The 26,118-nt window shown below is 44.2% G+C and overlaps 2 protein-coding genes across 6 annotated transcripts in view; both read right to left on the minus strand.

The window, feature by feature from the left end:
• Positions 1 to 376: 376 nt before the first annotated feature.
• On the minus strand, positions 377 to 7,530 carry LOC135253652 (leukocyte elastase inhibitor-like). Its single transcript, XM_064333226.1, has 8 exons — positions 7,381 to 7,530; positions 5,017 to 5,194; positions 4,601 to 4,693; positions 4,383 to 4,523; positions 3,574 to 3,691; positions 2,276 to 2,418; positions 1,156 to 1,323; positions 377 to 976 (listed from the first exon to the last, which is right to left on the minus strand). Exons 2-8 carry the CDS (start codon positions 5,182 to 5,184, stop codon positions 569 to 571), a joined length of 1,239 nt encoding a protein of 412 aa, XP_064189296.1. The 5' UTR covers positions 5,185 to 5,194; positions 7,381 to 7,530; the 3' UTR covers positions 377 to 568.
• A 5,333-nt stretch (positions 7,531 to 12,863) lies between these two features.
• Positions 12,864 to 26,118, minus strand: part of LOC135253655 (zinc finger CCHC domain-containing protein 2-like) — a 38,378-nt gene continuing 25,123 nt past the window's right edge. For 2 of the 5 annotated variants that reach the window (XM_064333229.1, XM_064333228.1), the window contains 7 exons: positions 21,284 to 21,355; positions 19,801 to 19,861; positions 19,560 to 19,698; positions 18,252 to 18,325; positions 17,425 to 17,522; positions 16,810 to 16,938; positions 12,864 to 16,520 (listed from right to left, as the gene is read on the minus strand). In XM_064333229.1, coding sequence (XP_064189299.1) covers positions 15,124 to 16,520; positions 16,810 to 16,938; positions 17,425 to 17,522; positions 18,252 to 18,325; positions 19,560 to 19,698; positions 19,801 to 19,861; positions 21,284 to 21,355 — 1,970 coding nt within the window. In that variant the 3' untranslated portion in view covers positions 12,864 to 15,123. The remainder of the gene's footprint in view (positions 16,521 to 16,809; positions 16,939 to 17,424; positions 17,523 to 18,251; positions 18,326 to 19,559; positions 19,699 to 19,800; positions 19,862 to 21,283; positions 21,356 to 26,118) is intronic. The other 3 variants (XM_064333231.1, XM_064333232.1, XM_064333230.1) reach the window with 3 other exon arrangements.

Raw genomic sequence — 26,118 nt, forward strand, 5'->3', positions numbered from 1 at the left:
AGCAACCTACACAGTAAACTTTTACCCACTTTTATTTTCACAAATGAGACATGATATTGGTTATTGCATGTCATTTTGAGTGGCTCAGTGAGTAAAATATAATGGACACGCATGAAATAATCTTTGGTATTAAGCCAGATTTAAAATTAAAATGAAATACAAATGATAAGAATACAACGCACTGCAGCAGTGTTGTCCAAACTCTGAGAATCAGATAAAAATGAAACATGATTTAGTCAATTGCATTCTTTTTGCATTTAAAAGAAATAGCATTGGAAGCAATTTAACACACAGACAATCGGAAAAAGTGATATTGGTCATTCCATGCCATTTAGTGGCTTGTGAGTAATAGACAATGATTAGGTATGAAATACTCTTAGTAATTAAGCCAGCAGTAAACTTTAAAGAGGATGGCATAAAAATACTGTAAATGAATACAATGTACTGCAAGAAACATGCTTTAGTTGATTACATTCTTTTAAGGCAAACAGCATTACAGAGCCATTTAACGTACAGACTTTATTTTTTTGACTCCAGTTTATAACTGGAATCTGTCAAGCTTCAGACTTCAAGGGGAGCAGAAACGGCCATAGAAGAGGATGCTCTGAGTGGGGTTGTGTCTGATGAAGAACAGGAAGGGATGGTCTGCGATGAACGAAATTGGCGGTGGCCTGGCACTTGTCAACTCGAAGACGACAGCAGTGGCAGCAGCGGCCTCTGTGCCCTCCTCGTCCACCTCCACAAAGGACTTGTGCACCACTTTGGACACCACCAGTTCACTGCTAGAAGATATTCCAGAGAAGTTGCTTCTGGATACATCAAAGGCATCCTGCATGCCCATACTTATCAGAATTTCTTTCAGGTCATAGGTCTCTTCCATCCTGAACTTGGGCAAAGCCACCATTAGCTGATTATAATCCATCTTGTCAGGCTGTGTCCACTCGATGAGCTTCTCGTATGTGAGCTCCCTTTCCAACTGTAGAAGAAAATAAGCCATTGGTCCAATTGTGATTGCAAGACTCTGAGAGGCTAGGCAACTCTTTCCCATATATTATCACATATTCTTATACTATGTTTAAAACCACTGGGTATTGCCTAGATTGTCTTGTAGGTATCATTATAAATTAAGTTGTTATACACCAAATTCAGTCTTACCCTCTCAAGCCCTGTAGATTTATCCTCAATCTTTTGGGGCAGAATAATGAGCATGCTCAGCTCTTTACCAAGGTAAGGCATCTCCAGAATCCGACAATTGACCTCTGGAATGAACACCAAGCCAAATGCAGATGTCTGGTGCATCATTTGCACTGGCTTACTTTCATTCTGAAAAATTCAAGATGGTGCAGATCTTTCAGATATACTTTTCAACTGATGTACGATATCAAAACAGTGATATATTGTATATATATATTATATATGATGTGACATTGCAGAAAGATGTCATGCATAAGTGTGTACACTGCAGGGAAATACGTCATTTAAATGTTTAAATGTCAGTTTAAATGTATACCTTGTAATAACTTTCTTTCACTTAGAAACTTACTATTGTAACGTAGCATAACATAACATAATATTATGATGAGAACAGGCCATTCAGCCAAACCATGCTTGCCATTTTTCTACAACTAAAGTGTACACAGTGCTCGCTTTACCTACAAACTAGATATCTAGTACCGTACCAAGCATGGTCTTGAAAATTCCCAGAGTTTCTGCCGGTACCACGTGATCTGGCAAGCTATTTCACACACTGTCTATTCTCTGTGTGATTTTATTTATTTTATCTAAGATCATGAAGAAGATAGTGTATGACCAGATTGACAGTTATTTATCCTCCCATAATTTGCTTTTTGAGTTTCAGTCAGGATTCAGGAAATCCCACTCAACAGATTCATGTCTTCTTTATCTTACAGATCATATAAAAAATAGATACAGACAGATTTTGTGGAATGATCTTGTTAGACTTGCAACAGGCTTTTGATGCAGTTGATCACAGTATCCTCTTGATGAAATTGAAAGCTTTGGGTTTTAAAGGGGCTGCTCTAAATTTGGTGAGGTCATATGTTAAAGGCAGAAAACAGATGGTGGATGTAAATGGAGTACTGTTCGAACCCAAGCCCTTATTCTTTTGAGTGCCTCAAGGGAGCATTCTTGGTCCACTTTTCTTTCTATTATATGTAAATGATAATGAAGCTGCTTGTTCTTTGTACCTCTTTCAGTCATTAATTATTTTGTAATCAAACAGTAATCTGGAAACGGAGTAAACAAGAGCTGTTACCTTATTCAGTTTGAACTGCACTTCATTTGTGTCTGCCTCTTTGAATTTGCTGTCCCAGTCACTCTTAAAATAGATAGCATTCACCAACACCAGTCTAGTCATGTCGTTAACAGTCCCTTTCGACAGCAAGTTCTTGATTTTCTCTGCAAGAAAACATAATTCAGTGGAGATATACTTCTCCCATCTGTACATCTTGTAAGATATACAGCTACGGATAAAATGCATTATATTTTGAATAATGCAGATCAGGGTTTGAAAAAGAAAAGGAAAATGAAGATGAAAACCATTTTTACATGAACAAAACAGAAACAAAATCAACATAAATGTTCATAAGCAAAAACGTTAAGTGAAAATTTAGGTAACCTTTAATAACGTTATTGTTTAGTTTCATGCAATTTAACAAATGCTAGCCTACATTTACACTGGCCCAGCTGCCAAAATAAATGACTATTTTTAAAAGAGATTACAGACTCTTTGAATTAAAGTGTCAAAATGGCAATCTACAGCACTGGTAGAAAAGTAGTCCTTATTAAATATGAAAATCTGCACAATCGCCAATGCCGCCAAATTATGGGCTTCATTTTTCAGAGAGGTTTTGACCAATTGCAGATGTGAAATGTTGATAATTGTGGATTATGGGGATTTTGAATTTCAAGGCGGAATTGTTGCAGTTTAACTGAGGATGAAACTATTATAGCAGTAATAATATAGTCAGGTAATATATAGCCTAGTCAGTTTGCTCTCTTCCTTGGCTTGCCAGCAATAAATGCAGGTAGATGAGTTGGCTAAAATTATCATTTTAATGTTACTTTGTTACCAACCTACAACCTACCTTTGACCGTGCGGTTCCTGTTTTGTTTCGACTTGTGTGTTCAAAACGTTCCATTTGTTCCTGACTTGTTTCTGTCTGGTTCTATATGTACTTCTGCCTTTGTGTACATGTCTGTGTGTTCCACTGCCTGTGTTCTGCTGTGTTTTTTAGTTCTTAAAATTGAGTTTGTTTTGCCCACCATGGCCTTATCTGTTCCTGCTTGTGTTTGCCCTTTTTGTAGTATAGTCTTATTTCCTTTATTGGATTCCTGTTATTTTTCCACTGTCTGGTGTACTTCCGACGTGACTTGGATCATACAATGCCTGATTGTTCTGCAAAGCCTACACATTCATTACCACACACCAAACATGAGGTAAAACTATGTAAACTGATAACAGCCAGCAGCCTTCCTCTTTTTTTTAATTCAGAGGAACACACAGGACAGACTACCTTCTGCACCTGCACATGGGTCTGCAACTGCAATTACCTTGAGTCTGCTTCTCCACCCAGCTGTTAATGTTCACTCTGGCATCCTCTGCATTTGATTTGAAGTCAACAGTCTCCAGTTCTGCCCGATAGAACTCCTTGGTGCCCATAAGGTATTTCTACAGATTCACAATGACAGTGAATGTTTAACTGTTTCCTGTGTTCAAGCCTGGCTTTCATTTAAAAATGATTAATCTTTCCAAAAGATGAAATAATCTGACAAGGAATGTTTGGGAGGAAAATGTATTCCTTTGTATCTGTTTTACCAGAAAACTAATGAAAAGAAATCAAAATGACATTTATATATAGTCATATATCATTACACAGTTATTATATTGGCTAAACAGGGAAATTGACAGCAGGGATTAAAAGCATTTGTACACTATATCATGAATCATGTGTTTATAATCAGCATGTCAAGTTTAAGGTCTTTTTGTAGATTGTTCCAATTGTACACTGCAGTGTAAGAGTCCAGGAACTTAAAAGAAAGTACCACATCACTGGAATGCAGGGGATATGTAGGTAATGCCCCTGTTTGTTTTTTTAGTTTCCAGAGCTCAATAACAATTTTTTACGCAAGTTCTCTAAATTTATATTTTCTATTATTCTTAGTTTTGATAGAATTATTATGGTTGATTTTAATATCCATGCAAATAATACTGCAAATTTATTTGCCTCTGAATTTTTAAGAATCGTTGAATCCTTTAATTTTACCCAGCATATTGGTTCCCACACATGACGGTGATCAATGCATACTTGCCCTTACAAGTATTTACATGTATTGGCTAGTCATTGAACAAAAAGCATTACCTTCTCAAACTCAAAAGACTGATCCCCATACAGGCGATTTGCCAGGCTCAGTGCATACTGGGTGCCCTCTTTGTTCAGTTCAGACATCAGTTTCCTGAATCCAGCATGAATGTTACCATCAGCACTCTGGGAGTGGAAAGACTGGATACAGACAAACACTTTCAGACATGTTAAGACAACTGATAGGTGTCCCATTCTTGCCAATTTTTTTTTATTACCTCCAACATATCTCTTTGAAGCTGAGGCTTTTGTACTTGCTGTTGCAGTCCAAGGTTAACTTCAGGTTTCTTTTCTTTATTAAAGCCAAGCACCTACAAGATCATAAACATTTTTAACATTGTAATGACACTGAATTATAAGCAGAGACATCTTTTTTCTTGAAAATCAAATGACAGTGTGGCTATTGTCCTGTATACATCATATGAAGCCTTGTGTCCATGGAGGCTCCACAGATATGTTATAACAATGTGGCTGGAGCATATTCTTTGGGGGAAAAAAAAACTTGAACATGTGAGATAAAGAGCAAGATTCCTGGATATTTAGTAGCCATCCTTGTGCATGCCCCAAGTATAGAGGTCATCTACACATGGGTGTTGGGACATCTGAGAGTGGCACTGTGTCCGGCTGAACTCACCTTGGACATCTGTGTAGCTGTGTTGCCCCGGGCGCCCATGTACACCATGGCCAGTGCAGAGGAGATGCTGAGTGGTGAGTAGAAGATGTTGTCCGCTTTCTTAATCGTACTTATCTTCTTAAACAGGTCCAGGGAGAAGTTGGTGTTTGCAGCAATCAGTGACTCCATTGTTGGTTTCCTGGGAGGCACATATTTCAGAATAAAATACATAATTCAATAGGAGCAACATATCATTTTGCGGCAGTAGGATAATATATAAGGCGCTGGAAAACTATAGCTTCACACGCACACTTTACACATACGTTTGCTCTTAACTTAACTCTAAACATTTATATTTATGCCATATCTTTACCAAAAATTGGGATTTCCAGACACAGTTCAGACAGGAAAGCTATAATGAGGTAATCCCTCATATAAGCGCCATATAAGTGCGTAATTCATTTATTATAAAATACAAATTTTAAAAGTTATACAAATAAAAGTTATTTTAACACTAGGTATAGCATTCGATGCCTGTAGGATTAGATAACTTTGATTTTGAAAAAAAAAAATGATTTTGCATACTGAAAACTTCCAAAAAAAAAAAAACAACAAATAACTTATGTTGATTATAAATAGATTGATTTTAATATAAATATGCCTATTACAACAGTCATATATTAGCCCCAATTCTAGACCTTTAGCATATGTATTAAAACAAAATAAATCAAACCAAATAACTCATTGTCTCATTACGCTTGATGAGGCTACTGTCAATGTGTCCATTCTCAGCCGTCTGATTTTTATTCAGGATTTGAGTCCATTTAAGTAATCCATTTCACTTAATTAACGCTAATAAATTGTGCCTGTCATAAGCGGACCCATGCATTATATGGAGGGGTGTTGGATTGTTAGTTTGGGTTCATGTGAAGCCTGTGCTCTCCTTATTGTGTACTTAGCCTTTTTGTAATGCTCAAAAAAAAAAAAAAAAAAAAACGCATTTAAGGCAGAGTAATTAGAATGCTGACCGTATTTCGGTTAGAAATGCAGTAGTGTCATAGGATTGGCTCCAAGGAGCGCTGGAGCGGGGGACAGGGCGTGTGTAAAAAACATTTAAATAAATAAATAAATACTGTGATGAATGGAGTTTACCTGCCACGACCACTGTAATTACTGACAGATGTAATTTTTAACAAAAATGTACATTTCATAGCTTTTTTTTTTTTTTTTTACTCAAGAAGTTTAGCTCACTTTAAAAAAATGGAAAAAGCCTACTTTGCAGTCCCAAGTAATACCAATAACTGAATTAAATACTATTACTAAAATAAATTGTCATTGCCATAAAGTTCAATCACTTCTCTTGTTTTCCTTCAAATGAAAACCAGTGAATTCCCCCAGAATAAACAGTGAAAAAATAAACGAAGAATAGTTTCATTTTCAGTCCACAGAAAACAAAACAATAATCAATATTCAACTCGTCTCATATGATATATTCTATATATTACCAGTAGCCTAGTGTCTATTGGAGGCTGTCCATGGTTTAGTCAAATTCCATTCTCCAAAATCCGAGGACTAGTAAACTCTAGCTAAGGAGTGAGTTACAGTAGCGACATTTCTTCTAATTTGTATTTTTACTTCCGATCTAAAACATATTACTAAGGAAAATACTTTTAGCCACAATCCCTCACAACTAGCTGCTGGACCAGTGTAGTACCTTTGCTTCGTTGTCTTCGGTAAACAATATCTGTGAACCGCAACCTCGTCCAATTCAGAAGAAAATCCGGATTAAAAAAAAAAAAAAAAGATCAGGGGTGTGGCTCAATACGCTACATCAAAGCCTCTAACCCCCCTGACAACGATGACCCCTCAAGAAAAACTACTGCAGCTACTGCAAAGTTATATGTCTGCTATAGTTCAGTTGACGTTCAATGTAGTTAAAATGCAGTACAAAAGTTCATGCACTTGAAGTCGCGAAACTGCATTGTAACTTCAGTAATTCTGCAAAAAAACAAAAAAAAAACAAAAAAACAAGTGTGTCAAAAATACTGCTTTATGCTGTAGTAACACCGCAATAAAAACAGTCATTGCAGGCATTTATCAGACGCTCTTATCCAGAGCGACTTGCACAACTTTTTACATAATACTTTACATAGCATCCATTTATACAGCTGGATACTGAAGCAATGCAGGTTAAGTACCTTGCTCCGGGGTACTACGGCAGTGTCCTACCCGGGAATCCAACCTGAGACCTTTAGGTTATGAGACCTTCCTTACCCGCCTAGATTTTCTAGTCATCGATTATTTTCTAGCTAGCTGGTTATTAATCGTTATTGTGCAATGTCTGCCAAATATTTATAAAGTCGACGCCAGTGTTTGAATACTCACTTTATTTTCTGATCGTATCTTCTTATGTCTATTTTCTTATCTTACTTGACTGTCAAACACCAGACAGTCAATCAGAGAAGATCTGCTTCACATAAATAGTGAACCTAGTGACCTACTTCTCAGCCAGGCACTCCCACATACGGGACGTTCAGTACAATATGTACACAGAACTATACACACAAATCAGTCTATCGAGTTTATCCTGTTAAGCTTCTAGTTTTATGTTGCTTCGAACTGTACCTCCTACTCATATAACATATTCACAAAACTGGCTTGTTCTGCAGAGGATAGGGTGATATGATAAAGTATATGGTCGCTGTCCTAACGAGTTCTGTGCAGTGTATGATAAGAGTGGGAAAATAACGAACGGTTTTCGTATTTGGCTCAATTCCAAAACCTCAAGATTAGCTGGGCCATCGCCTTCAACTTCATTATCATCATTTGAGGGATAGTTGGTGTCTCCCTAGAGGACAACAAATAACATAATACATTACAAAATACTCAAGAAATGTAACTAAGAATGTAGACAGAGCTTCATAGATTAAGAGCTTTTAAAAGGGTTGGGACTTCGAAAGGGTTAGGACTGCATGAGACGGCTTGCTTTCATAATGGATGAATTTCACACAAAAATAAAGAAGTACCTCAGGATAAGACAGGCTGTCACCTTCAGTTTTGCAACCATACTATCTTCATTTTCATTTAAGGGATAGTGAGTGTCTTCCTAAGTGACACCATTAAATGAATTACGCAAAATATGTATTTTTAAATCAATATTTTGTGTCGAATTATTGATTTCTTCCCCGCGTAATAAGCGGATTAATCCACAACATGGTGGTCATCCATCCATCCATCCATTATCTATACCCGCTTATCCTGAGCAGGGTTGCAGGGGGTGCTGGAGCCTATCCCAGCGTGCATTGGGCGAAAGGCAGGAATACACCTGGACAGGCTGCCAATCTATCGCAGGGCACACACACCATTTGCTCACACATCATACCTGTGGGAAATTTTGAGTCTCCAATTAGCCTTACCTGCATGTCTTTGGGTTGTGGGAGGAAACTGGAGTACTGTGAGGCGACAGTGCTACCCATTGCACCACCGTGTCACCCCTAACAAGTTGGTCAGCTATAGGGAAATAGTGAACTTTGTGGAGGCAGCCTTTTCTTCCGTGCCGGTCTTTTTCCGATAGCTGACGACCTCATCATGGATTATCCCTTACAAATTTAGCCTACATTTGCAATATTAATTTAGACTATTCCATCGTCAAACACTATTCTGAGACGGGACATTGTTCTTCCCAATGGACAGTACAAGAACTTCTTACATTATGCTAGTTATTGGCTATTTCCCACGCGCCTTGTGGGCATACAGGGAACTAACATTAATTTCGACTTGAGTACAATGGGGCAACGGAGCCCACAGTTCATAGTACTGCTCCCTATGTATTAGTACAACAGAAAATAAAATTCAGAAGTGCACACAAATCAGTTTGTTTTATTTTATATTTATCTTCTCCATTAATTGGTGGCTTTGTTTGTTATAGGTGACAACTGAACATGGTGTGCTTGTCATAAAAAAATGGCAATGAGATGTTAGCACACCCAGCCTTCCAGGCTTGTGTGTGCCTTGATTAGCATTGTGTTCAACCAGCGAGAGTTGGCCACACACTAGCTAACAGGGCGTAAGGGGAGTGCCAAGGAGAACAGAAGAAGCCGGATCTCAGTGAAGAACAGCTAAAGGCAATATTTGGTTAGTGCACTGCATTTTTAATCAAACACGTGCAGGCAAACTCACACTCATATGTACATACATACACACACATATATATATACACACACCCATGCATGAACAGACACTCATTCACACACACACATGCACACACAGACACATTAATAGGGTTACTAGTAGTAGACTGCTGTAATGAACAGTGCTGCAAATGTTTTCTTGTTCTCTCATAGACGTTATCACTGGTAGGCAGTTGCAATGAAGTGTTGTAAATGTTCACACACACAGAAAATTGCCACTGGTAGACTGCTGTAATGAACACTGTTATAAACGTTCTCTCTACATCTCTCTATCTTTCACACACACACACACACACACACACACAGTGAGCAACTCCACAATTTGTTCATCCACTCACCCACAGGCCTCCATGGCTCAAATAGTGGCCCTTACACCCCCACCTCTTTTTTTTACGTTTTTGTAAGGCGTTAGTTATTGTTGGTTTAAGATATCCTTGTAATGTGCTACGGAGAAAAAAAAACACATCTTCAACTTGTTGCGCACTGCTTCTTTTAATGTCTTCACTGGACAGCCTTCAAATTTTGACAGGGCATAATATTTAGAGTTAAATAAATTTGTTTTGTGTGCTACAACAAGTTGAACAATGAAGGCAAGCTCTTCAGATCCATAAAAATTCTGTATTGGATGACTATTACATCATAAAGGCAATAGATAGAAAAGTTTAACTATTTTATTTGAATTCATTCATTTGAATTTATGTGCATTTCATTTACTTTGGCATTTTGCTTTTGTACTTTAAGAAGGAATAATTCAATTTAATTCAATGTGAAAATGTATTCTAAAAATAAATGTTAATTTATACAATGATAAAAATAAATGGATCTACACCTTTCTAGTCACTAACACTAGTTTGCAATTTCACAATTAGATGGTGATGCTGATAGGCAAATAAGTTAAACTGAAGCAGAATTCAGTGTAATGTTTAGTTTTCTGAAGCAGGTACAAAAACCATTAATGAAAAAAGAAGGTTCAATATATTAAATAGGGAACTGATTTAATAAGTTTGTATAATACAACTAAGGAATAGGTATAACTTTTCGACAGTTTTGGAGTGTTAAATTGTCTTTTTCAGGAACATACCAAATGTAGCAGAATTACTAGTTTGATCCCAGGTTTCACTTCACTGAGCCCACTCCAAGTATTGTTGAACTAAGCCAGGGGTGCACAGATTCATCATAGAGGAAATAAAGACATTGTTCAGTATAGAAATATTGTCCTCTGCATCAGATAACAATAATGAATGGACAAATGAAAAACATAAATTTTAGTTCATAATCAGACCTTCAATTTCATATTTTTAAAATGAGGAATATGAATGTATTGTCCCTCCTTTTGTTATTAGTTATGTGTAACTTCATCAACCTGTAAAAAGGCTGTTCTCTCCCAGATTGTGATTCATTGTATTGCCTCTCAAAGCACATCCCAGAAGTTAGCGTTATGCTAAATTTTGGTACAAAGTTGTCAAGCAATTTCAGCCTATGTGAGGAGGTGGGATTCAACAATTGAACCTGGAGGTACTCTTTAAAGTGTGAACCAGTTGTTTTCTTTTTGTTTACTGTCAATTTGTCCAACAGATTGAGAGATTTTCCACTCCTTTGCCAAATAATATAACCCCTATTGATGATACCCAGCCTTTCAGACTGGGTTAGTAAACACTATTCATGATTTTCAATAATTTCTTCAGTTTTTTTACACATAGGGCCACTGTAGTGTAGGTTTGTGTGGTTTCCATTATAAATAACATCCGTGCAATGTAATGTTCTTGTTATCTTTATGTGGTGTTCCAGGCACACTAAATTTTCTAAAATATGAACACCAAATATGTTACATAAAGATGCAAGCATTTCAGATGCCTGCAATATATTATATTGGACGATGGTCAGACTGGCTGCCCAGCAATTCCAGGCTTACAGCACACCTATTTGCAAAACCTTTCGCCTGGCAAAACGGGTCCAAAAGCGGACAAAATACTTGTAAAATGTAAATGGGGGCAATACAAATTTCAAAATGAAACTTACGCCGGGCACCCACCGCACGCGTCGCGTAAGCGTCGCGTAAACAGCAGGGCGAAGCAGCACGACGCGACGCGTAGGGTGTCTCCACTGGTTCCGTTTGTGTCGCGCAAAGGCTTGCGTAAAAGCTATATATTCCCAGTAGCTCTCGCAGTCTGCAGTGGGCTTACATCGTGTATTTCACGTTTGTTCAGGACTTTTGATTATGGGTTAAGTGAATACTTGGTGAGAGACCTTTTTCATTCTGTTAATTTGGTAATATTTCGTTACCTCGTAAATACGCGAGAAAGCAAACGCTTTCAAGAATTACCATAAACTTAAATCGCAACGTAGCCTGCATAACAATCAATCTCAAACTGTATTAATTTATTTGCTTGGTCAACAAGCGTGCCAATTTCACGAAGAATATGTAATGATCATAATAATAATAAATAATCCGTAATCAACCATTGGGAATTCCTGTGTTGTCTTGTCATTCACGTCAAAACATTTATATGATCAGATTTAGTAAAATCAGCTAATCATGAAAAAGTCAGTAACAGTTTTAATCTTGAAGGGATATGAACACCACAACGCCATGAACACCGGAAGCTTTGAAGTACAAGTGCAATAAAGGCTTGCTTACAACTTCATTTATAAAATAGGTGCATTTTCATCGGCAAGACCACTAAATAATCTGATTTTTTTAAAGCTCTGTGGTTATCTGATTTTTATTAACAAGCCCTTTTTGAAAGCACGGCGAACGAAGACATCGGATAAGTCAAATAGGCTGAGCAATGGTTGGTTAAAAACTATCTTCCAATACTCGAGCTAACAAATCGCTGCTCGGTGCATTCCCTTCTACGTCACTCAATAGCCTACGTCTTTCTGTGGTGTATTTTCAAATTTACCCCACCCCCTCCGCAAAATAAGACAGCGAAACTAAGTTTGCCTTTCCCCCAGGTTCCAGTTATTTATTTATTTTTCAAAACGAAAAGGCTTGTATTTTTTTTTAGCTGCTTAAAAAATATCTGGGAGGTAACTAGGGACACACCCCCAGTAATATAAGAATGCAATATAAATCAGAGCATGTATACCTAGCATTTTAGAGCATATTTCTGTGTATAAACAGGCCAACGTGACGCGCGACAAGCCGAAAAAATAGAACAGAAGCGAAAAACTACGCTTCAGGTCGCTTGTGTCGCGCGAGCTTCGCAGCCGGTACGCGACGCGTTCGCATCTGGTGGAGACGACGTCGCCCGCTGCCGTTGTAATAACAGTACTTCAACTACGCTTCAGTTACGCGCGTAATACGCGCGTAGTGCGCTCGCGGCCGATACGCGTGCGGTGGGTGCCCGGCTTTATCTTGAACACTGGTACAGCAGTACAGGCATGCTCAACCAAAGCTGATGGATGGCAATCAGCTCAGGTGCTGCCCATTTACTTCAGCAGACCAGTTAGAAAAGCAGTCTCCTGGGCCTTTGGGGGGGGGGGGGGGGTGGACCTTATGGAAGGCGTCCGCCCTTGGGGTGCTCTTAAAACCTCTGCCTCATTCCAGAGACAATTATTCAGATTTTAGAAGACAAACTGGGCTTTTCCTCGTCTCACCGCACGGTGGCTCTCTCTGACAGCATGCCACCGAAGAAAACCCTGGTGTAATATTGTAGATGGTGAAGAGATGGTGAAGTCGTTGTTGTTTTGTATTTATTGCTGTTAATTCCAGAAAAACAAATCAACAATTTGCATAAAATCCAAATTCTTTCTAGAAATATATTTGACCTTTCCAGTAGATAACATTTAGATATCAAAGAATACAGTAAACATACAATGGAAGGTAAGAATATACCTCCCGTATATACAGTACAGTTTTTTAAACCTTAAAAGTTCAACAAATACAACTGGCAGGTTCATATGTACAACAGGCATTAAGGACCACATCGTTTTCCACCTACTCAATTTACTCAACGTTTTAATGTTTGTGGTCCACAGAAGTGTTTCCCCTTGTTTTATAGTTTTTTTTTTTGTTGTTTTTAAATAATTTTTTAAATCATGTTTTATATTTACCAAAATAAATTCCATGTTATCCCAGTTTTTGATATACACCAATACAAAGATCTCCCCACTTTTTTTCAATACAAGCAGAAATGATTCGTACTACCTCAGCAGTTGAAAGCTCTTAGAAATAGATTAAAACCACCCTTCAACATTTAAACTTAAAGCAACTCAAATCAAAACCATTTATCCAGCAAGCACAGGACCGAGGAAAGGGCTTGGAAAGATCGCAAACCCTGCCATCTCCGAAAGAACAATAAACAAACACCTTATTCACGTTCAGATTTCTGTTCTAATTTGGCTGTTTGTCATGCACTGTCTGCGTGTGTTTCCACGTGTTTGCACATGTACATATGTACAAAAAACACACATAATGCAGTCAAATAGCACTGCTGCATAAAACAAAGAAAAAAAAAATTTTCTCCATGAAGGTTTCTAGCATCATGGCTAGTACAGGCAGGTCAAAATGCTTATAGACTGAGATCTACCTCAAGGAGCTACTGAATGCCTTCTGCTAATCCCTTGGCATGTCGCACAGGGTGTCAACTCCACTGACTGCGAGGTAAGCAGTGGCTCAAATTGGCACCTGGTGGCCAAAACCTGCAGTGCATTGTTTCCCAAAGAATACTGATTAAACAGCAGTCGAACAGAATGTCAATGTGGCAATAACATCCAGCTCTGTGAATTCTGCCTCAGTGCACTTAAGGACTTCAGAACTCCTGCCTGCTATAGTGCATGTTGCGTAAAATAAAAATAAAACACAGCAGCGTTTAGCTTAATGACACAACACAATGATTAATAACTTTGTCTTCACGCATTTCACATTATATCAAGTGGCAAATGCTTTTGAATGAACCTTTTTCAAAATAGAAAGATACTGCCAAATTCCATAAATTTATGAAATCAAAATAATACATTGTACATTCAAAGCACTGCGTCAGAAAACAAAACAATCCCAGCATTAAACATTTTAAATGCATTTTGTTTGCATTTATTTTCCTTTGCTGTATGACACAAAAATAGAAACCAAAATAAGGAAGCATAAATATGCTATAGTGTCAAAAAGGCATCGGAGAGTCTATAATAAATCCCATTTGAATCCCCTTTATATCTAGGATAAAATAATTACCTAGCTTCCATACTCTTAAGAGACATGGTGTTTTTGTTCCTTTTTCTTTGACATTTTAAGAAATAAGTTAGTAAACATGAGGCGGTGTCTCTCGCCAGTGTTCAGTGCAAAATACCAGAGGCCACTGCAAAACATCTCAGTGGAGACGAGACAGATTCTCCCTTACCTACCGACTCGGGAAGCGTCAGGCACAATTATTCAGGTCTGCCAGACCCTCAAGCACGTTTGAAAAGGTGAAACAAATAATAACGAAATAACAGCGAAACAAGGAAGCGCAAAAAAAGCCCTCTGAAAATGCAAAGGTCTCCGGAAACGTTATCGATTTGCAGAGCGAGAGAACGCTGCAGTGGTCTTCTGTCCCTTCAGTCAGCATTGTCAAGTGCTTCAGAAGAGTGTTGGGGAACGAACTTCAGCCGAAAGCCACCTGAAAGACACACAGAGGAGGGCATCACTGCACGCGTCACAGGAGGAGACAAGGAAAAGAAAAGAAATAAAACAACACTACAATTCCCAGCTTGCCCCTGCTCAGAGAGCTTTTCCATTTCAACTTGGCTGGGAGACATTTTGTTCAGGTCATTTTTTTTTTTTCTCTGAAACCCTGCCATACAGATGGGACAGTCCAGAGCAGGTTCCTGAAAGCTTACAACCAGGTGTCTTGTCTTTTTTTATTTTTTTTTAAACCAAATCCTGCAAGGGAAGAGGTACAAAAGTGTCCGTTTGCTTCCCCAGCCGGTCGTCTTTCTCTAAGTGACTGACGGTCAGATTTCACTTTTGGGGTAGCTGCTGGGGCAGTGGGGGTCCTCTCCACCCCCGCCCCCGGGCCGCGGCTGTATTACCTTTCTGTGCTGCGTCAAAGGATGGCTGTTTGCAGTCCAGGGCGAAGTGCCCACTGACCCCACAGTTGTAGCAGGACATGTTGCTGTTCTTCTTCATGCCCAGGGCCATGCTGCTGCTGCTGCTGCCGGGCATCATGCTGACCGACGGGTACATGGGCTGGTAGAAGCGGTTGAAGGCCGCCATCTGCGGCAGCCCGTAGCCCGCCTGGGTGCCCAGCACGTGGTCCGAGTGCGAGTGCAGCAGCGGCGGCGGCGGCGCGCTGGCATAGGGGGAGGGGCCGTGCGAGAAGAAGGGCAGCTGGGTGGCGCCGTTGCTCTGGTGCGCCTGATTGAGGTAGCTGCTGCTGCACAGCGACGTTAGGTGGAAGATGGGCGGGACGCTGATCACCTGGCGAGTCATGTGGGGCGGGAAGAAGTAATTGGGGGCGTGGCCGCTCCCGCAGCTGCCGCGGCAACCGCAGGTCCCGCAGCCCATCTGCTGCGATGGGGTTGGCTGCTGCTGCTGCTGCGGCTGCTGGGAGGCCCCCCCGGCGCTGCCGCAGCTGGTGCTGTTGATGTAGGAGGTGCTGTCACTCTGCGCCGTGCTGTGGGTGAGGGCGGGGCTCGGGCTAGGGGCGGGGCCCGGGGTGTGGGTGGGCACCACTGGCGGAACCATGGCCTGCACTTGACTGGCAGCCGGCCCACCCAGGGCCCCCACAGAGGGAATGACGGTGGTGGGGACCGACAGGCTGTAGGAGGGGCGCAGCCCGGAGGGGAGGGGCAGCCCCGGGGCCTTGGGGTGAGTTTCGGCGAGGGGCAGGGACAGGGGCAGGCCGGAGCCGATGACAGGCTCGGCGGGGGGATAGGCGGGCTGCAGCGGGGACGGGTAGGCGGGGCCGGGCGGGGGGAAGCTGATGGCGCCCACGGGGGGCTGCAGCGCGGCGGTGACGCAGCTCTCCGAGCCGGGCGGCGGCGCGGCGGTCCTGAAGCGCTGGACGAGGGGCTGCTGGGGGCCCAGCAGCGGGGCGCCGAAGGCGGGCAGCAGCGGGCTGGGGTCCGGCGCCGGCTTCTCCGCGTCCCCGCCCGCCGCCGAGCCTCCCGCCGCCTTGCCGTCCGCCCCCTCCGGCCCCGCCGTCCCGTTCTGGGCCGGGTACGGCACCGGGTGCAGGAAGGCCAGCTGGGGGACCTTGGGGGCGCTCAGGGAGCTCTCCAGCCTGGAGCGCACCTCCTTCAGCGGGACGGGGACCAGGGGGCGCACCGTGGCGACGGCAGCCCCGCCCACGCCTTTGCAGGGGAGGAAGCCGCCCGTTTTCCCCTTGCTGGAGTCGTCCGAATGGCTGTCTGTGTCTGCGTGGTAAGAGCACGGACGCAGGGTCAGTGCTGCAGAACGGCACCTCTACACATTAAAACTCTACAGACGGAATCCATTTTCCTGTGCTGTGACTTCAGACCACAGTTTACAAAGGCCGAGAGGCTTTCAAGAACTAAAAAACAATATTTGACAAACAAAAGAAGCAGCATCTACGAACAAACAGGAGCTATTCTCCTTGATAAAAAATACATCATCATCATCGTTACGTGCGTGCGTGCGTGCGTGCACTGTCGAGCGTGGAGAGGGGCGGGGTCCGAATCTCACCTCCGTCCTTCTCGTCCTCGCTCTCCAGGCTCTCTCGCCCGTCGTGCCGCGGGCTGGACGGCGAGCTGTAGCTCTCCGAGGATGTCTCGCCGTACGTGTCCGGCCCCGAGCCCACGTCCAGGCGGAGGTCTGCGGGGACAACGGAGCGCAACGGAGTCCTGCTCTCAATTCAAAAGCACTTCGGCGTATGTGCCTATGACATGCATGCACATAGCAAATACCATACAGCACAAGTAAAATGCATCCTGCAATGGCCTCTATCAAACAGCAGAGGGCGACAACACCCTACAGCTCTTTGGTGTATGTGCCTCTGCTGTGCATGTATCTGAAATGTAAGAAGCCGCTTTCTGATCTGATACAAAGCTCAATCTACAAAGGAAACTAGGACACTATAATTCAACTTAAGCAGAAAAGAGACTTTTTAGCTTGATTTCTATAAATGAATGCACAATCATTCAAATTAAAGTTAGACTCAACATGAAGCTCCCTGAACTCTTTTGTTTTTTAAATGAACATTTCTTTTTCTTTTTACATTTTCACACATTCAAGATGCAGATGCTCCGGGACTTGCATCATGTCACATGGAGGGGGTGAAGTCATGGCAACGATACCTACCTTTCCCAGAAGGCTGTGGGAGCAGCGGTACTGGAGCGGCCCTCATGATCCCGTTGGGGATGTAGCCCAACCTGCCTTCCATTTTCTTACCCTTTTCCCTGATTTAGAGAGGGAGATGAAGAGGGGGGGGGGGGAGGAGAGAGTCAGATGGTGCAGTGGGGAGCTCAGTTTAATCTACAGCATGTTCTGTTGCCTCTGTGTGGCAGGGGACTAAGTCATTTTCATCACCCTATCCACATCCACATCCCCGTCAGGAGCCAGCACAGCCAGTGACTGCCAATAACAGCCCTCTCTGCCACCAAACACACTGCGATGTGCTGCTCGCTGCCACCGGCCAAGTGCAGCCACCCAGCCCTACCATAATTAGCAGCAATGCCACAGTGTGGATGCACAGATGAGAGAGAGATCATGCCAAAGTTTTGCTAACAAAATACCCAAGCTAATGTCCCTTTTGACGCTTGGCACTTAGCAATTCCGGTTCGATGATTTGATGGAGCTGAAAAATCACCTCCCGCAGGCCAATGCTATGGCAACATTCCACTTTCACCGTAAAGTATGATAAAAATAGCATGATATGTTGATGACATGAGTCACACAACGTGTATGTAAGTCAAAATGAATCGTGAAGGAGGTCCAAACAGAAATGGTTCATTTCCAAGGTTTTCAAAATGAAAAGCAGGAAAATACAAAAATTCCCAAGACACTACTACTATTTGTTTTCACACAATGTCCTTTTTTATTTTTAACTGTAGTTTAAAAAATGGGGAGGGGCTTTTTCACCCAGGTGGAAACTCCAATCAGCCTACAAGCCCCCCCCCCCGACTCACCTGTCAGTCACTGGTGCTCTGACTTTAGTCTTGTTCCCGGGAAGGGAGGTCCCCTTCACTTCACCCCGGTACAGCTAACAAAGGAAACAGACACTTTCAGACACATGCTTGTGAGACAGCCAATGAGCACGCCGACGGCCCCGTGCCTAAATGCAGACATCTTGTAGTTTGTTCTGGCACAAGACGCCATTTGCACAGTTTTCAGAGGATTTCTCGCAGGGCTCACACCCGTTCGAATGGGTGCGAGTCGGCTCTTGCGCAAGAGCAGTCCAAAGCCGATGATGTCACCGTTCCTGCAGTCAAGGCCGCAGGAACCAAGCGCGGCGAACTTTGACCCCCGCGGTGCCTCAAATCAAAGGCTGGACCGTGACCGAAGCGCTCAGAGCTTCCCGCGGTCTGGTCCTGCTGCTTGAGCAGAGGAGCTCGCGAATCGTTAACTCCGCAATCCGAACACGCCCACGCGGTGTGGACTTTGACAAACACAAGCAGGTATGACACGTTGCTGAGGCAGAATGTGATAGCTAGTTACTGTCTAACCTTCTGCAGACGGCATACAGTAGCCATTTAAACCTGAACGTTTGGGGGGGGGGGGGGGTTGGGGAGAGGTGTGCAGGCTCAGCAAGTAAAAAAAGCAGAAAGCAGCCTCAACAGTCTGAGTCAAACTGCCCCAAACTGGAGAGAAGCAGCAGCAGCAGCAGCCGGCGAAACTGCCACAGATTCCCCTTTCGGCACAACATTTCACGATGCGCTCGGGATCACAGGCGCCTTTATTTCCAGAGGACATGAGTCTGACTTTGATTTCACGCCGCATGTTCCCTGCTCAGCTGACACCCGCTGACACAGTTCTGCTCTCACGGCTCCCCGCAGAGCCTCTGGTGACACGCGCTCAGTCGGCACGCAAACACCGGGCCGACATCGGCCAGCCGCAGGGGAGCCGGGGCCGTACTGGGTCAGCACATAACCCCGCCGATTCGGGTGGTGCCTGGCCTGCGCCTCAGGTTGTTTATTTCATTTATTTAACCTTTATTTACCCAGGGTAGGTTCGCTGAGCACGGATGCTCTTTTTGCAGGAACGCCCTGCTTCACACTCACACACATTCACACCTGGGAGCTGCCCAGTACAACCACAATCCCTCCGTTGTTGGCCGCTGAGCAGCTCCACTGGAGGGAGAGGACAGTTTTTTTTAGCCAACTGAATCAGGGTTGTGCCAATCGAATCGGTTGTGCTCTTAGACAGGCAGGCAGGGAGCGTGAACCTGTGCTCGGGCGCGTGGGAGAAGGGCGGTGGCCTGCGCTGGGACCCCTCACCTGCTCGGGGCACAGGACGCACGCCTCGTGCGCAGGCTTGAGAGAGCCGCTCTTCCTCCTCCAGTCGGGGACGCAGCTGTGCTCCGAGAGCGGGGCCCTGCGGCTGGTCTCCGCCTGAGAGCCCTTAGCGCTCGGAGCGCTTCGGGAAGAGACGAAGACGGGAGGAAACGAGATGAGTTCAGTCCAGCGCAAGCGAGGCGAAAGGTTGCGGGACACTGCTGAAGCCTCTCCAGGTTCTTACCTAAGACTGGGGCTCTTGCTGCCTGGTTTCTTCCGATGGCCCTGAGGATATGGCTCCAGATCTGAAGGTATAGGGGGGGACAGGTTACTCCTTTCCCTGAAAAGAGCGCTTTGACGTGCTTTTAGTTTCTACCTCTCTGTAGAAACACACTGCAATTCTTCAGACAGCTACACGTACGACTTTGCAAGCCTTGCTTCACTGCCCTTGTATCCGCAGATAATGAACCACTGGTAACGGGGAGGGGAGTTTCTTCAATAAACCTCCAATGTTTGAATTCTCTGGTATTTCTATGCGCATCCTGACGCGTGCTGTGGTAAATACGTCTTCCATTTGCGCCAAGCTGCGGACGTGGGCTAGGCAGAGTGGGACCTGACTGCAGGCTATGACAGATTAATTTGGTAAATATATATGATGAGAAAGAGCGTTAGCATGGTACCTTTCTAGCGCAATTAATGGTGTGGAAGCCAGGGCTATTGTCTGAGATGGAACCGCAGCACAAACAGGCCTAGCATTAGCATGGCAGGGCCTATCATTAGCAACAGCACAGAACACACACGGACAGATTTAGCATACAAAATTTAAGGGTGGGAAACAGACAGTAAAGGTTTTCCAGGCACCCTCTCAAAATAAGCAGGAGCAAAAAGATTAAGCAATACCGCTTAGAAAATTGAATAAAAAGCTCAATTTTATTTTATGCTTTAGTTAGTTACTCTGTCTTTGTCAGGCTCAAAGCTCTTAAGCCCCGTTCGCACAGGACTAGATTTACTGATGTCCCCAAGGTCTTTATTGACTTTTTGATATTGACTCGATAAAAGTACGTTTTCCAAGCAAAATCTCCAGTCAAGTTCCTGATATTTGTGTGCAATATTTTTCTCGCCACTTTCGTTCCTTTCTCAGTGCTTTTGAAGAAACCCCCTATGGTTTTTTACTTAGCTTCCTGTGATTTGTGTTGCTGCATAACATCCGTTTGAAAGAAGTTTGCTCTGAGAAACGGCCTCAAAACAGCGCACAGAAAAAGTCAAACTTCCCTCATCAAAAGAAATCAAAATAAATTAAGCGTTCTTTGTTTGGAATCATGGTCTACTTAAAACAAACAGCGTACAGTCATTTAGATCAAAGAGATTACATGTTATTTTAGTGGCTACATTGGTCCAATTGTTTTTTCAGTGTCAGCTGCCATTGTAGAACATATGCGGGCCTGCAAACAGTGAGAGCCACACTGGGCTGAGAAGTGGCCGGTATGCCATCTCACGAAGGTTACAGTCTGAAACTCCCATCCCTCTGCAGAAGGAACACCCGCTGGGATAATACGTTTATTCAGGTGTCAGGAGGCCGATGAGTAAAACATGGCTCTGGGATACCAGCGAAATGCAGCAGAATGAAACGTGCACAAAAGAAAACGAGATCTACGCGCAGACTGAAGGTGTGTGTCTGAGGAGGGACTGCGGGTCCGGAGATTTGGGAGGGGCGGGGCGGTACTCACACACACCTTCCTCTTGGCTGGATGCCTCGGAGCAGTCCTCTTTGAATGGCTTGCCCACGGGCACTGGGTTACCTGTGGAGGGGGACGGACAGCGTACCGCAATCAGTGGAGTGGCAGGAACAGTCCGACACAGAAACGTGCACCTGCCGTAACGAGAACGTTCGCTCGCTGCTGGCAAGACACGCAGAATGACGAAACACTGCGTTTTGACCATTCCATTCACCGTATCGTTCTGTTCTAAAATGTGCTGATCCAACAAATATTTGTTTTGCACAGCTAACTGAATCCCATGGAAGGTATGCTGACATATCAAGAGAACAGCCCTTATAAGCCATGAATTATAAACAATCAAACACATCCCCTGTGCTTTGTCACACCCATGCATGAAAGCTTACAGTATAAGTTATTATGTAAAGATCCTGTGCAATCCAATTATCGCATTTAATAGTTATATAGCACACAAAGAAAAAATACTACTACAAACCAATTTTATTCAAATAGACAAACATCAAAAAGAATTATTAAAAAATAATTGTTTATAAACCTGAGAAAAGTATACAAGTTTATCTTGTGGCTTAAATTCTTTAAACAAGAGGAAAAAGTGATTCCATTCGGTCTTAAATAAAAATACTACTTGAACTTCCAAGGACACGTAATATAATGGCGAAAACAGAACCTGAGAAATGTGTCACCACATTACGCTTCAGCGCTTCAAGCGCACCAGTGCTGTGACCAGTCAACACGAGCCGAAGCCTCAAGGCAAATGATGCTGAACTTAAAAATACCGCTGCAAATTCTGCTGGGAATGTTCGACGCTCGGTTTGGCAATATCCTCTGCGCAGTCTGGGAAATTGCCCTCGGCAAATAAACCCACGCTTTCCTCTTGCTCTGCTAACCTACTATCTGTGCGTTCAGGGAAGGACAAGTGGAAAACTGAACTTGGTTTAGCTGCTATCTGCCATGTGTGTTTTGGCTGCAAACGGGGGAAAGCGTGGGCTTGTCTTTGAAGAGGCTCTTCAGGGCAATGGCGAGCTAGCGGGATATGCCGGGGGGACAGATCACTACTGGTACACTGGGAGGGGGGAGGGGGGCATGTGGTGTCCAGCCAGGTTCCCCTGGACAACAGCCGTTTCTCTCCCCCGTTTCTGTGTTGGGAATATATATATTTTTTGTTCAGAGCGTTAAAGTGTCCTTGGGAATTTCAGCACGTCTCCTCCTGGTGCCGAAGGCGACAGAACCGCGTCGATCGTCCGTGACTGAGTCGTTCTCCAGCGCTCGGGCTGAGCTTCTCCCTGCCATCGCTCCCACAATGCACTGCTCCCTCCTCCCAAAACCCCATCCCGAATTGTTTATAGCTCTGCGGATCTGGCAGCCGTCGCAGGCGCCTAGGAGCGCGGGCCCAGCTGCAACTCTGCCACTCGGCACTGACAGAAAGCACACAGTGACAACACACAGAAAAACCACCCGCATATGCCGGTTTAAAAAAAACAAATTCTACCCCGCGAGAGATCTTAATTTGGACGTTCCGTAGGCTCGCAGAGTCGGGGAAGAAATCTAAAGTTGTACCGACCAAACAATAGCAAATTACAAACTCACTACTGACAACTGTTTCCCACTAGGGTTAGCACTGGACAAGAGAAACAGAAGGTACTGTACTGGAATTTGGTAGCGCAGAAGAGGTAAGCGATAAAGACCGGTTTGCTGGGGATGTTTATTTTTCTTGCTTAGGAGAAGCACACCCTGAAACGAAGCTACAAACATCTTAAATATTCTATGGCAGTAATGTTATGGTTAAGAGAACAGAGCAGCAACACCACTGAGGATGACATACTGTAAGACTATGCTGCAACACCATAGCAACCACTGTCACAGGGTGATACTGGACTGTGGAGTCCAGGGCCTTTTCTACAATCTCTCGATCCCAATACAATAAACCCAAGCATCCAAACAATCGTTAAGCTGAATGCTTTCCATCAGAACAAATCTGAGAAGCTATCAGAGGAACTGTATGACATAAGCGAGTACCTCAGAGTACGTCTCATTTACTGCGATTAAAAATTAAACACCAGATGATTTGTAACATTAATGACAATACATTGGAGACATTTTGCAACAATTACCCATCAGCTTACACGTATGTGCTGTCCCTTACAACACAACTGTCCAGTATGATCGTAGACTACAACTCCCCAGCTAGTCGTTCCATGCTACCACCAGCGAACTGTGCAATATCATTACACAGCAGCACTGCTTGATGGGATCCAGCTCCAAGAAAGCACAGAGGAGAGATTGTACTGTGTGGGATGTTGTATTTCCAGGCGACGGGGACGGGGGACGGGGGACGGGGGGGGGAGAAGAGGTGACAGACTTTAAAGCTTTAAAACTGCACATCCATGAAATCTTTCTGTGTTACGTAATTTCAGCTGACAAAGATGGTTCATTCCAGTACACAGGGAATTACGGTTCTTACCGATTACCATCTGGCCCCTATTTATGATTCCTCTCTACCGTGACAACCGACAGCGACCGCACTGACACACGGGGGACGTCCATGCCCTGCGCCCCGTCCTCGGGGACGCAAAGGGAACGACTCGCGAAATTTCAACCTTATAGCGTAGCCACCTGCCAGCTGTTACGCAGGTGTTCCAACAGCAAGGGGAGTCTACAGCGCCATGTCCGCCTGCGTCTGACTAGAAGTCTCGCCGCAATGCGACTGCAGCCTGGACAGGGAAGAAAGGCCTTCTCAGGCAGTCATAAGCTTGGGGCATTATGGCAAGTATAATTGCTTACCAACTGTCAAAACGGATAGGGCAGCCTTCAGACAGAGTATCTGTATCAGAGCGCAGCGTCGGGCTCTAAATGAGGCCCAAGCCCTCCATTACGGCTCGACCCAGACCAGTTGGGCAACTGGCAAATTAAAAACTGGAAGCTTGGCGCCATTGTTGCCGATCACCGTCAACAGCTGGCAGAAGTGTTGCCAGGCTACTACTTGTAAACTTCCGGGTTGGCAGTGGGCCAGTACCGGATGGGACCCGGTGTCACAAACCTAGCGATAGGCCAGACACCCGGCCAGATCGCAGCATACCGCTAGGCCCCGTCAAGTTCGGGTGAGGACGCAGACCTCTAAACAAGTACAAAAGCATCAGCTCCAAAATCTCAACACTCCTCAGCCGACCCCCATGTGCACACCCCTCTTTTCCCCCCTCAAAACATAAAATATTCTGCTTTTCACCAAATATTCGGCTTAAATAAGAGGTATTCACACAGCAGGCTAAGCAGAACGTGGTGGAGGGCTCAGTTCGGTGTGGTTGAGAGACGTGTGAGATAAGGGGCTCACACCGCTTCTCCTGCTTACCTTTTCTAGCTGCTCTGCTCCCCCCATCCGTCAGTCCGCTCAATCACCCTCCCCCCTTTCAAGCTCGCGAGACCCCCCCCGACCGGATCCCTGAGCTTTTTCACCAGCCAATTAATAGCCGGCTGCTGGAGGCCCTCTCTGTCAGGCCCTGGCCTTTCATCCTCCCTGCTGGTGGTAATTGACAGGCGATGCACCCCCCCCCCCCCCCGGCTCGCGAGCGGTCCCTCCGCCACTCGTCTCGCTGACCGCAGGGCAGGTTGGCCTCGTGCCGCGGTCCAGCAGTAACCACATCAGCCAGGAGGTGATGTCATGAGAAACCACAAACGCCCCCCCGCCCCTCCCCTCCGCTACTGTGTTCTGTGGAGGCCGCTCTCCGAAACAGTCTTTTAAAAATAAAATCCAGGGAACATTATGCCACATTGGATTTGATTTTCCTTCTCTCCCCCACAGCTTCTCAAGAAATTCCTTGATATTTTCATTATGATTTCAGAACATTTGCTTTTAATCCAATATAGGTTGTTTTTTGTTTAACCCCGTGATGACTTTTGCAGCATTGCTCTAAAAAACACGTATTACACATACGGTAAATGGAAATATAAGCAGAGAAGATGGGAAGCAAAGTCGGCTCAGTGTACAAAAGCGGACAGTTACTGTCATGTTACAGTCAAATATGGCACCCCTTTCATTTGCGCCCCTGACATTTCCTCTTCTGTATCGAGTTACACGGCCCCAGGACGCACTGCACTGACAGGGGCCACGCTACAGATTCCGAGGGGCCATGGGGCATGACAGCAGGGGCAGGGGGATGAGCTACCTCCCCTGCAGGACTGTAACGGAGCGGAAAGCAGGCTAACTCCCGTAGCTAGCAGCCGGCCAAAGGCCCGCTCTTTCATTCACACACACAGACAGTCAATATTTTTCGCGCTAGCTGGGGAAGTCAAGTGACCAAGCGCTTGATGTGAAATGCGCTTGACAGTGCCAAACTATTCCATACGCGTTTAGATGTGGTTGTGTCTCGTGAACATGAAGCCATTTACCCAGAGCAAGTTATCTCTGGGAAATGTTCATTTATTAAAAAGGCAACAATAGATACATTTTTAAAAACCAAAGATGGCCTGCTATACAATCCCACAAATGGTCAGATACAGATACAGGTCAGGTCAACCAAGAAGCAAAAAAAAAAAAGAAAAAATGCATGACATTCAGAGGGGCATGGTTTGTTTTCCCAGGCTAGCCTCCAGCCAGCCCACACCAGGAGCTTGTGTGTTATTTTAGGGGGATTTATACACCTACAGGGAACAGAGTCTGGGGGGGTTATGCATCAGTTTGACTAACACGAACGCAGGGTGACCAAAAGGAAGCGGAGGACTCGGTGCTCTACGAGCGAGTTAAAATGGCCGACGCTACAGAAACACAGAGGAACGAACCCCACTGAGCCACTCGCAGCCGAAGCCTCGCGGCGCTCCGCACACGCAGAGGT

The sequence above is a fragment of the Anguilla rostrata genome, chromosome 4 (assembly GCF_018555375.3).
Source record: "Anguilla rostrata isolate EN2019 chromosome 4, ASM1855537v3, whole genome shotgun sequence".
Classification (NCBI taxonomy): domain Eukaryota; kingdom Metazoa; phylum Chordata; class Actinopteri; order Anguilliformes; family Anguillidae; genus Anguilla; species Anguilla rostrata.

Coding starts and splice junctions, on each gene's coding strand:
- LOC135253652 (XM_064333226.1), bottom strand. CDS start 5,184: ATGGAGTCACTGATTGCTGCAAACACCAACTTCTCCCTGGACCTGTTT. Junction 1,324..2,275: donor TGCAGTTCAAACTGAATAAG/GTAACAGCTCTT, acceptor TGAATTTTTCAG/AATGAAAGTAAGCCAGTGCA. Junction 977..1,155: donor AATCTACAGGGCTTGAGAGG/GTAAGACTGAAT, acceptor TTTCTTCTACAG/TTGGAAAGGGAGCTCACATA.